At 44.7% G+C, this 12,317-nt stretch overlaps 2 protein-coding genes across 3 annotated transcripts in view; one reads left to right on the forward strand and one right to left on the reverse strand.

Annotated features, from left to right (window-relative positions):
• Grin2b (glutamate ionotropic receptor NMDA type subunit 2B) overlaps window positions 1-12,317 on the forward strand; it is a 464,983-nt gene that overhangs the window by 34,501 nt on the left and 418,165 nt on the right. The gene's annotated exons all lie outside the window — the stretch shown is intronic.
• LOC130865492 (glutathione S-transferase P-like) lies at window positions 9,411-10,168 on the reverse strand. Its single transcript, XM_057756610.1, has one exon. It carries the CDS (start codon window positions 10,100-10,102, stop codon window positions 9,470-9,472), a length of 633 nt encoding a protein of 210 aa, XP_057612593.1. The 5' UTR covers window positions 10,103-10,168; the 3' UTR covers window positions 9,411-9,469.

Below are 12,317 nucleotides of genomic sequence, written 5' to 3' on the forward strand. Positions count from 1 at the left end.
CCTTTCCCTTGATTCTTCTGTTGACTGACCAGTATTTGAGCCCAGTGCCTTCCTGGAGTGGTCCACAGCATCCTCTGGAATGACCCATAGCGGCGATGTCCTCATTCCGAAATTAGTTTTGGACATCACTTCCTTTGCACTGCTGCATTATTACAATGTGGTGTTTGGTGTCCTAGGCTGCCCTGCTTGGCGACTCTGCTGTCATTCCTTAGAATTAAGTGTACTGGTCGATGGTTCATACCCCAGTGTGAATGCATCCTTCTGTGTCTCTGAAATCAAGCAGGCAGAGAACTCACGGCTTCTGGTCCCTCTCATCCGTGTCTTTGGTGATAGTGACTATTGTGTTTCTACCACCAGCATAGAAAGGATAGTCCTGAGGACTCCCAGACAGCAGACCTCATTGTGGGTCAGGCACCCAGGTCCTGGTGTGCCTCCTGGGCTCTGTGACAGAGCTAATTCTAGAGCGAGAGAGGTAGAGAAGAATCTGCTACCTTTGTGTTCAGAGGGATATAGCTCTTGTTCTAGCAGGTCTGATGCAGATGCTGGCACTAGCCGCTGATGTTATCTCCTAAAAGAGCTTTGCCAGGGTCACCCAGGCAGAGTCAGACTCCAGAAGCCACATGCGGGAGTATAACAGGAACCTGCGATGATACTGGAAACAGTCTTTAGAAGGGAGTGTAGGTCAGGTAAGTTATTGTAACACCTCCTAAGGATGCTTGCCACTCTGTCATTTTCTACTCTTCCTGCTGTCATAGAAACGATACTTTCAATGGGTGAAGCAGCTCAGACAAGAAGAGTAGCAGGTGCTTAGCCAACTCTGTGGATTTAATTTGTTTTGTTGTTAGACTTCTGTCTTGTACCTGTTTGTTGTAGGAACTTGGATTTCCAGTCTCTTATCATCACTGTATTTGACCTGGGAAACCAAACTAAATAACTCTGTTTGGTAACACACACACACACACACACACACACACACACACACACACACACAGAGAGAGAGAGAGAGAGAGAGAGAGAGAGAGAGAGAGAGAGAGAGAGAGAGAGAGATCTATTCATCTAGTCACAGCCATTGGAGAAGTGAAATCACTGGGGATGAAGAACTCAGTGGTTTATAAGTGCCATATGAATGATTCTGACCAAGAGTCCAGAGGTCTGTGTCTCTCCTTCTCATACATATATCCCATATTCTAAATTGCATGCTTTTTTTTTTTTGGTTGGCTTTCCACAAGATAGAGTTGTCTGTGAAGTGGAATGTAAATTGGTAAACTATGTCCATGAGATTAACCTGTAGACAAGTCCATGGGTCATTTTCTTCATTAATGGTTGATGTAGGAGAATTCAGTCCACTGGAGGTGGTACCACTCCCAGGCATGTGGTTTTGGGTTGTATCAGAAAGCAAGGTAAGCAAGCCAATAAGCAGCACTCCTCCATGGCCTCTGCTTCAGTTTCTGCCTGTAGGTTCCTACTTTGAGTTTTGCCGCAGCTTTCCTCAGTGATGGAGTATGATCTGAAATTGTGATTTTTTTCATGGTGTTCATCACAGTAGGAGAAACCAAACTATGGTACATGTCATGTTCTTAGGCTTATGGTTACTTCATGGAAAAAAAAAACTTGATTATGTAGTGGAATATTCTTATCCTGTGTTAAGATGTGTCACTGTGACTGGTTTAATAAAGAGCCAAGTGGCCAATAGCTAGGTAGGAAGAGGTGTAGACAGGACTTCAGAGGAGAGAGAGAACTCTGAGAAGACAAAGGTCGAGTCACCAATGAGATGGAGAGGAAGCAGGATGGGCAGTACAGAGTAAAGTTAACCAAACCACCTAAAAGAATGTAGATTTACAGATATGGGTTAAATTAAATTTTAAGAGCTAGTTAGGAACAAACCTAAGCTAATGTTATGCCTTCATAATTAATGATAAGTTTCCATGTTGATTTTTGTGAGCTGATAGTACAGAGAAAGACTGGCTACATGATTAGAAGAAAGATGTCATGTTTACCTAAGACTACAAGAAATGTTTTGCCCTTGGTTTTAAGTTAGAGCTGAGTTCACTTCACTGCCCCTAAATCTTTACATTTTCTGAGACTCAACTATTCCCATTTGTAGAATGCAAAGTTGAGAGGACTAGGGAGATGGGAGAGTAACGGACAAAGCCCAGGACCAGGTGCTGTTGTTGTCCTTTCTCTCAAAGGACGATTTAGGGCTTCCCTTATAATAGAGCCAAGCTAGAGTCCACCTACGGAAATAAGAGGGAAAATATAAGTCTTCTATAAAGGACAGGACCAAGAATCCTGCCTTCAGCAACACCGCACTACCCATTCCATTAATCCAGGTTGTAAACTGTTGGCTTCTGTGGCTCAGGCAGTGGCCTCGATATAACCCCCCCTCCTTAGCTCTCCCCTGCAGGAAATGGTTTTCAGGAACCACTTATGGATATGTGACAATTTGGAGCAGAGAGTTTTGGTTTTAGAGAGTGGTAGAAAACATAAACGTGTCTGGAGCCAATGATTCACTATGGGTAACGAGTAGGCTCATCTGCACACGTCTGAGGTTTCCCTTCATTGGTTTACTTTGTAGTTGAAAGTCACAGAAACATGGGCAAATGTGGACTCTTTATCCATTCATTCACGATCCAGCGGATATTTATTGGGGTCTCCTATGGCTATAACCTGTTATAGCAGCAGTAATACAGCGGTGAGCAGGTGACGTATGTTTGGGTATAGAAATTGCAAAACTTTCCCTTCTACAGCAGAGACAGTAAAGAAAGCAGGTGATGATGCGATTGCCTGGGAGAGGCTGAGAATAAACCTGACACCAGGTAAGAGTTAGACAGGGATGGAAGACTTGGCTTTCCATAGATTTGCTGGGAAAGGCCTTGTGGGTTGAACAGCCAGGTGTTGATGATGAGATGAGTGCCATGTGGATAGTGAAGGAGGAAATGGCACAGGCAAAGATACCTAAGCAAGAACAAATTGTTTTTGAGGCAAAGCAAGGAGATTGTGTGTGGAGGGGTGTTTAGGGATGCAGGGGTGAGACTCTTGAGGTCCCACTAGCCCATGGAGGACTTTGTGGGCCATGACAAGAACTTGGGATTTTGAGTAGGGGTATAGCATAGCTGACTTAGTGAGCCTTTATGTAATCAGTTATCCCCTACAGTGCCTTCTTCTGCATTTCTGGCTGATTTGCATGACAAATGTGATTGGTTGATTCTAATGTAAATAATGAACGAAGCCGACAAGCTCAGGAGATAAAAGTCTGGTGTTACAGCTCATGCCAACCGGCTTTGGGTCCTGTCATACTTTTATGGATTTTGCAACTTTGAGTGAAATACTTATATTTTGAGCACTTTTCTTTTCCCATGTTTCAAATACTGGAGTGATAGGATTGACCCAAGTTGAGTACGGTAGTGCCTACTTCTAACTGCAGGATCGGGGAGATGGAGGCCTGGTGACCATGAACTCAGCTACATACTGAGCTGAAGTCACTGAGAATAGATAATAAGAAGGAGCAGCGGGCTGCGTTCCCAGCTCCCGGCCGCCTGGCTAGCATATGCCCCGAAATAATAACACGGAAACTGTATTCTTTTAAACACTGCTTGGCCCATTATATCTAACCTCTTCTTGGCTAACTCTCATATATTGCTTAACCCATATTTAGTAATCTGTGTAGCACCACGAGGTGGTGTTTTACCGGAAAAGATTCAGCATGTCTGACCTGGTGGCTGGGTCCATGGTATCTGCCCTGGAGAGGAGAGGCATGGTGTATGCCTAACTTCCCTTCTTCCCAGCATTCTGTTCTGTTTACTCTGACTACCTAATTTTCTGTCCTATCAAAGGGCCCAGGCAGTTTCTTTATTAACCAATGAAATCAACAGATAGACAAATGACCTTCCCACATCAAGACCCTACTTCAAAAATAAATAAGCCCCAAATAAATAAAAAACTAGATATACATAAATAAAAATAAAGTATTATGCTGACTGGCGTTATGTCAACTTGACACAGCTGGAGTTATCTGAAAGGAGGGAACCTCAATTGAGAAAATACTTCCATAGGATCCAATTGTAAGGCATTTTTTTTAGTGATTGATGTGAGAGGGCCCAGCCCTTGATGGGTGGGGCTACCCTTGGTCAGATGGTCCTGTGTTCTGTAAGAAAGCAGGCTGAGCAAGCCATGAGGAACAATCCAGGAAGCAGCACCCCTGTACAGCCTCTGCCCTAGTTCCTACCTCCAGGGTCCTGCCCTGCTTGAGTTCCTGTCCTGACTTTCTTCAGTGATGATCTATGATGTGGAAGTGTAAGCCAAATAAACCCTTTCCTCTCCAACTTGCTTTAGGTCACAGTGTTTCATCATAGCGATAATAGCCCTGACTATTACTATTGTCAAGTGTCAAGTTTAAAAAAAAAAAAAAACACTCCCTGAGAGTGCTAGCAGGTTGAAATGAATATTCTTGAAGTACCGGAGGCCACCAATCTGTCAGAGTGAGAGGAGAGTGATGACTAGAAGATGAGAAGTCAGGCCCAGGCCCTTGCTCCACCTAATCTCACATTACCTGCTACTAAGGGAGACTTTTCCCCTACAGAACATGATGGGAGGGTCTCTGCAGGGACCAGAGGGGTCGGGATGTGGTGCTCACAGTGCAGTCCCAGTCAGGTGACTCTGACAGTGGCTCCCGGGATGCTTTGTGATTTAGCCTTGTAAGGAGACTTCAGTGAGACTGCATTCTGTTCCCAGGGACAGTACTGTGTCCTCAGCAGGCCCTGGGTCAATATTTGTTGAGGATGAAAAGCTCCTTTCAAGCTCTCATTGTATTTGTGAAAGACACAGTATCATAAATTCCCATCCATTTCCTTTCATTTATGTAAAATTGTGCTGAACTTTATACTTTGAATAAAATAAAGAATGGGGAATAACTAATTTAGGCATATCAGGGCATTGTTAATTAATTTGCTTCATTTTGCTTTACTTAATATTCTCATGTGTCCCTGTTTAAAGTGCTATTTGTATAGCTATTAAAAGTCGTAAGATAATTACTTCCTATAGAATGGAGTTCGCACCGATTTTGACAAGGTGGTCTAGCTCTTGAATATTCAAATAACGAAAAAGAACAACCAACAAACCACATGATTTAAACTAAGTTATAAACATTCAGTTGGAGAGGTGAGTTTTCAAACAGTCTGTGTATGGGGCTATGGCTGCAGGCATTTTACATGGTGGACACCACCAATCGGGAGGTGTTTACGCAGATGAACTGTTGCAGGCTGAGAAACAATGAGGGGGTGCTGCATAAAAATTAGTTCTGGGGGATGTTTCAGTATGCAGGACTTTTGTCTTGACATCTATCCCGTCCAGTTTCCCAGTGGGAACTTCCAGGCTTTTTCCCTATCCACTGCGTCCATCAGTGGAGATTGTGACAGCAGAACCAGGCTAGAGCTCAAGTGGGGGTCGGTAGGAAGAGAGGCTTGCAAAGAGAGGATGGGGAAGGCAGATTCCTCCCCCCACACACCCCCGCAAAGGTTTGTAGAAGATTGGATTACAGACTGACCACCTCGGGGCTCACGCTCTTGATTTAGTTATGACTCACACGTCTGCGGATTTGACCCCTCGCCCAGGAGAGGGCAGTAAGATGCTAGTGTTTAAGCTGTGCTGGTTGCCCTTCACAGAGGCTGGCTGTCTTGAGTGAGCTGGCATAGTTAGTCACAGCAGGCTGCACATTCTCACCTGGTCAGCATTCTATGCCCGGCTTAACTCAATCTTCAGTGATTGCGCTCTGCCCACCGGACTTGGAAGTGATGCTTTTCCTTGACCCATGGAGACTTAATGGCTGCAAATGGAAATACTGTGTGCTTTGACGACTGCCTCCCAGTGGACCGATTGTAAGGACGGAGGATGCCGCTTCATCCCGGCCATTGAGGCGGCAGTCCTACTCCTAACTTTTCTAGCCAAACAAAACATGCTCCAGGAGTTAACATTCTTGAGCTTCCTGTAGAGATTTATACCTGAGACTCAGAAAGAGAAATGCATATCTGGACTGGAGCAATGGCTCAGTGTTAAGAGCACATACTGCTCTTTCAGAGGACAGGAGTTGGATACCCAGCACCCATTTTAGGTGGTTCACAGATACCTACAAATCCCGATGATTGAACACCTCTGGCCTCCATGTGCTCTTGTGTGCCCACACACTCTTTTAAAAAATGAGGCTGAGAGTAGTAGCGCACACCTTTAATCCTGACACTCAGGTGGCAGAGACAAGTGGGTCTCTGTGAGTTCAAGGCCAGCCTGGTCCACGTTGCATACTAAATGCCAGCCAGGGTTACAGGGACAGACCCTGTCTTAAGGGGAAAAGTCCACACTTAGGTTCTTTGCAGCTGCCCTGACCTTGGCCTCCCTGTGACTGAAGTTTTCCATGCTAGTTACAGGCAGTTTTAGCTTTTGGCTAGGCCCAAAGTAGGAAGGCAAAGTGTCAAAAGGCACTAAAATAAGGGGAGATGCTGACACGGATAATCCTCATGATCCAGCAACACTAGGTCATTCTTGTAAGTGTTAAACTTCAAGAATCAGAGAGAGTGCCCATTCCCTGCTTGCCCTTCTAGCTTCTGCCTGCCCACATTGCTGTGTGTGTCTTCTTGCCCTGTGGAGAGTGCCAGTCACAGCAGAGCATCTTCAAGAACTCATTGATTAATGGAAAAACCATGGGGGAAGCCGGGCGGTGGTGGCGCACGCCTTTAATCCCAGCACTCGGGAGGCAGAGGCAGGCGGATCTTTGTGAGTTCGAGACCAGCCTGGTCTACAAGAGCTAGTTCCAGGACAGGCTCCAAAACCACAGAGAAACCCTGTCTCGAAAAACCAAAAAAAAAAAAAAACCATGGGGGAGGGAAGGTGAGAGAGAGAGAGAGGTGGCAGGACCAGTGGGAAGTGAGGGGAATGAAGTAGTGGGTGACTAGGGAGAGACACTGTGATGTGGAGCCTGATTCTCTGCTCTAGTTGGGGTGGGGGGAGATGGAGGGTGCATAGAAATTATGAATGACTCTGGGGTGTTTGTCTGTCTGTCTGTCTGTCATTCTCTCTGTGTGTGTGTGTGTGTGTGAGAGAGAGAGAGAGAGAGAGAGAGAGAGAGAGAGAGAGAGGAGTGAGAACAGAGAAGGAACACTTCCCCATACCCTCACAGGATGAGCTACTTAGTAAGGCTGTTCTCGGACTGTTCTAGTAGAATGCACATCTATCTGCTCCCTTCTTCCACACCTAGCTAACTCACTATTCCTTTTCCCCCCTCATTGTTGAGAGTTTAATGATCTCTAGCTATACTACTTCTGAGGTTTCTGCTGGGACCTTGCTTCACACTCTGCTAAGTTTCTTGAAACTCCATCCTCATTTCCCCTCAGAGTTTCATCCCATTATGTCTTTCCACACCTTCTACCACCCTCAGTAATAAATCAGCCTCTTCTACTGCATAATGGGGTAGTTTGGAGCCCATTTCCTATCCTCCACCATCCCTCCCTCTCTTCTCCCCACCCCCAGGGCCCTGTGTGTGTGTGTGTGTGTGTGTGTGAAAGGGATAGGTGAGAGGGTAAAAGGGAAGGCTAGGAGAAATCCTATTCACACATCTGTCTGTGCCAAGAGAGCTGATTAAAGGTGAGGAATCTTCCCTATCCACTTCTCCACATCGCAGTGACATCCAGTTGAGTGACTGGACCACTCTCCCTGATGATTTGGTGAGTGAGGTTGTCATCCAGTTGTCGAGAGGTGATCATCTCTGAATGGCTCAGGCTCCTTTGTAATAAGGAGACTGTAAATATGTTGGAAACTGGTGAAATTTACTGCTGGAATGTGGAGACTTATCCACCAAAGTGTGAGCCTGAAATAGAGGTTGGGATGAACCGTGAGTTTCAGTCTAAACTTGAGGGTTTCCCACCTGAGCAGTAGCTGCAAAGTCCCACCACGAGGGTTCACCCAGAACAGAGGAGATGGGACCCTCACCATGTTCATATACTGTGTACCCGTGTGGGGAGGATTAAGAAACAATTGAGCTTCCTGGGGTCTACAAAAGAATTTTAGAAACTAGACTTGTGCGTAATTAAACTCTATCAATGATCAATAAAATTGAAAGTAACAACAATAATGGAGCTGGCTGATAATTAAAAATTCCTTCAGAGTGGATGAGAGTTGGAAGGTACATTCAACTGAAATGGTTCTGTTATTTTAATGTTCTGTCATTTAATGTTATCTATGGGAGATAACACAATTCCTTCTTTCCTAAGTGACCATAAGTTGAATATATTTGATGCGAGGCCAAAAAGTTTAATTGCTTTCATATTTATGAAAAATTAAATAATCTTTGTTGAAGTAAAATTGATATAGAATGAAAGTTACCAGTTTTCAGTGCACCAGTCAGTGACTTTTGACAGGTGTATGTAGCCACACAGTCACCGTATTCAAGACAGAGCCTTTGCATCCCTCAGATGGGTCCCCTTCTCTGCATCCCTCAGATCAGTCCCCTTCCCTGAATCCCCTCAGATCGGTCCCCTTCTCTGCATCCCCTCAGATCGCTCCCCTTCTCTGCATCCCTCAGATGGGTCCCCTTCTCTGCATCCCTCAGATCGGTCCCCTTCTCTGCATCCCTCAGATCGGTTCCTTTCCCTGCATCCCTTCAGAGTGGTCCCTTTCTCTGCATCCCCTCAGAGTGGTCCCCTTCTCTGCATCCCTTCAGAGTGGTCCTCTTCCCTGCATCCCCTCAGAGTGGTCCCTTTCCCTGCATCCCCTGAGGGTGGTCCCCTTCCCTGCATCCCCTCAGAGTGGTCCCCTTCTTTGCATCCCCTCAGGTTAGTCTCCTTCCCTGCATCCCCTCAGAATGGTCCCCTTCTCTGCATCCCTCAGGTTGGTCCCCTTCTCTGCACCCCTTCAGAGTGGTCCCCTGTATCCTGTTTCACTCCCGAGCCTCCAGCTCAGTGCAACCTTCAGCCAGTTTTGAATCCCTCACAGTCTAACTAATTCTAGAATTTCATTTAAATGGAATTATAGCTCATAATTTTGAAGTCTAGTTTTATCTTTTGCTTCGGAAAATGTTTACGAGGTTGGTTCATTTTGCTGTGTGCATTCGAATGTGATCTTTTGTTACTGAATATTGGCTTTATGAACATGTCATAATGTGTGCATCCATTGACCTGCCTATGACAGATGAATTATTCCGAGTTTTACACACTACGAATAATTCATGCTCAGATGTTTTTCAGGAAATGACTGGAAGTAGACTTTTTGGTTTACATAGTTATGTGCTGGAGTATTTTTTCCATATTTTAACATTAGCTTGGTCATTCCTTTGTATTTAAAATGTTTTCCTGATAAACAAAATATAATTGCTATTTTATCTACATGGAGCTCTGGCCTCTTTGTTTTTTTTTTTTTTTTTTTTCTGTCTTACAAACTTTATTAGTGCTGGGGAGAGGAGGACAGGCAGCTCCGGTCTCTCCCTACATTACTGCTTGCCGTTGCCATTGATGGGACGGTTCACATGGTCAGGGGAGGACAGGTAGGCCTTGATCTTGGGCCAGGCACTGAGGCGTGCCACATAGGCACTGAGCAGGGGGAAGTTGTCCAGGCAGCCAGGGGCCAGGACCTGGTGGATCAGCAGCAGATCTAGCAAGTTGTAATCGGCGAAGGAGATCTGGTCACCCACGATGAAGGCTTTGCCTCCTTGGTTCTGGGACAGCAGGGTCTCGAAAGGTTTCAGGTGATCAGGCAGGGCCTTCACATAGTCATCCTTCCCTTCCTCATATTTGGTGTAGATGAGGGTGATGTATTTCAGGCGAAGGTCTTCCACCCCGTCATTCACCATATCCACCAGGGCAGCCTCCTTCTGATCTTTTCCATAAAGCCCAAGGGATCGGCCCAGGTGCCTCAAGATGGCATTAGATTGGTACAGGGTAAGGTCTCCATCCTGAAACTTGGGGAGCTGCCCATACAGACAGGTGGACTTGAGCAAGCCTTTCATCCAAGTGTCCTTGGACACCACCTCCTCCTTCCAGCTCTGGTCCTGGTCAGCCAGTAGTATGCGCATGGCCTCACAGCGCCCTCGAACTGGGAAGTAGACAATGGTGTACGGCGGCATGGCTGCTGCGTAGACGGAGGCACGAATTCCGAGCTGCGTAGACGGTAACGGATCTTGGGTGTGGAAGCCAGCCGGAGCTCTGGCCTCTTATTGGAAGGTTGGTATACTATTCTGATATGTTTAGTTTGATGTCTATTGTCTTGTTATTATGGATTTTGTCTTGTGATTTTTAAGACTTATTTATTTATTTATTGCAAATGTAATATATGGTACTGTATTACATCATTTCTTTCTCCTTCTCCCCTTTCCAGCTCCTCCTTTGTCTCCCCTTCCCAGATCCCTCTCACATACATGACCCTTTAAACTATTGTATGTGTGTGTGTGTGTACTCATAAATATGTAAATACAGCATGCTGGTCCATTTAGATGTTCCTGTGTATACTGTTTAGGGGCTGACCACTTGGTATTGGATGACCAACTAAGGCCCCATTCCCAGGGAAGATGGCCTCAGCCTCTTTCAGCGGTCATTAATTGCCTGTACCTCTTTATTTCGTGTTTATTGTCTTTCTGTTGCTTCTTCCTTTTTATATTTTAACTTAATAAAATGTCTTTTCTAGTCTAAAGTATTATTTATGCTATTTCTGTTTTGTTTCTTCTGACTTCAGCTTTGGATTGTCTTATTAGCGGTTGCTCTAGGGTTGAAAGTGTGTTTTCTCGGTTAGGGCTGCACATTTAGAAGTATTATTTGGTCTCTTTACGCCTCATATATTACACTACATAGTTTATGTGTCCCACTTCCGGTTTCTGGTAACTTCCTAATTTCCACTTCCTGTTTCCTGTGTCTTCTTCACAAACATTGGAACCACGTAGTGGTGCAATCCCATTTGACTGGCCATTATTAAGTCTTTGTATGACCATCAGCTGTTTTCAGTGATGCAGGCCACAAACTTCTGGGAGGTCTGGGCTTTCATGGGGCGCTATTTCCCTTTACCTTAAAGGCCATTCTTTCACTAAACTTTTATTTATCTTATTCCTCATTCTCTCTCATTCCTCTCATTCTTGAAGGATTTCAAAAGTGTTTTTTTTTTTTTTTTTTCACTTTACAGTTGTGATTTCCACGGTCTTTTGGTCAGTATTCATTTTTATGTTATCTTTGTGCAGGGTGTGTCTGTCTGTGTGAGTGCAGGCACACATAAACACATTCAGAGCACAACCTCAGGTGGTAGTCCTTGCCTTGCACCTCACTTGAGACAGGCTGTCTTGGTGGTGGCGTGTACAGCAGGCAGCGGGCCTGCAAGGGCCTGTGCATCCTGCATTCCCTCTCCCTGAGAAGTGCTGGGATTCCAGAAGGGCGTCACCACACCCAGCATATATGTGGGCTGTGGGATCTGAACTCAGGGCCTCATGCTTATGGCAGATACTTTACCCACTGAGCCGTCTCCTTATCCCAGTTCAGCATTCATTTTTGTTTCTCATTTTCTATATTTAGTTTTCATTTTCTAGTCATATTTTACTTTTTCTGCTTGCCCTGGCACATTATGCAAGTGCTTTGCCCTGAGATATCCCTTCAGGTCCATCCCCAGGTCTGGGTGGCTGCTTTTCAGAATCTCAGCTCAACCAGAACATCAGAGTTTCATGACGTAGCTAATTTGGTGTGATTCACTAATTAGGGGTAATTCCCTTTATATTATTGTTTTGTTGGGGAGGGTTGTAAGATTTTTGGATCTTTAAGTCTGTGCTTTTTACTGTGTTTGAGATGTTTGGGGTTGTAATTTCTCCATGTATCCCTTGTCATTTCAACCATCCCATTTGAGAATGTCCATTATAAACATGCACCATTTCCCTTTTTCTTCACCCCCATTTCTGGGCTGCGCTTAAGCACCAGGCCTTTTTTTATTGGAGTCAAGAAATTCTCTAGGCAGAGAGCCAAGGCAAACAAAATGAAAGGAGAGATCAATGATATTATTAATCTGTCTGCGGGTTCACCAACTCTCTGTCGTCTCCAATTTGCTCTTAAGCTTACAGCATAGTTTTTTTAAAAAATTCACAGTTATTGTATCTTTTATAAACTTCTAGAACTGTGTTTGCATCTTTTCCTTTGAAATTTCTGTTTTTATTAATACTTTTCCTTTGCTCACTCATTAAGGCCATATCTTCTTCGACTTCAAAAGACTTCATCTGTAACAGCTTCTTGTGGTTTCTTAGTTTTCATAGATAAAATCCAAACCTGTGTTTCATTTTATGTGTAAGTGGTTATTCAACTGAATATTGGGAA

Source organism: Chionomys nivalis, chromosome 1, assembly GCF_950005125.1.
Source record: "Chionomys nivalis chromosome 1, mChiNiv1.1, whole genome shotgun sequence".
NCBI lineage: Eukaryota > Metazoa > Chordata > Mammalia > Rodentia > Cricetidae > Chionomys > Chionomys nivalis.

Coding starts and splice junctions, on each gene's coding strand:
- LOC130865492 (XM_057756610.1), bottom strand. CDS start 10,102: ATGCCGCCGTACACCATTGTCTACTTCCCAGTTCGAGGGCGCTGTGAG.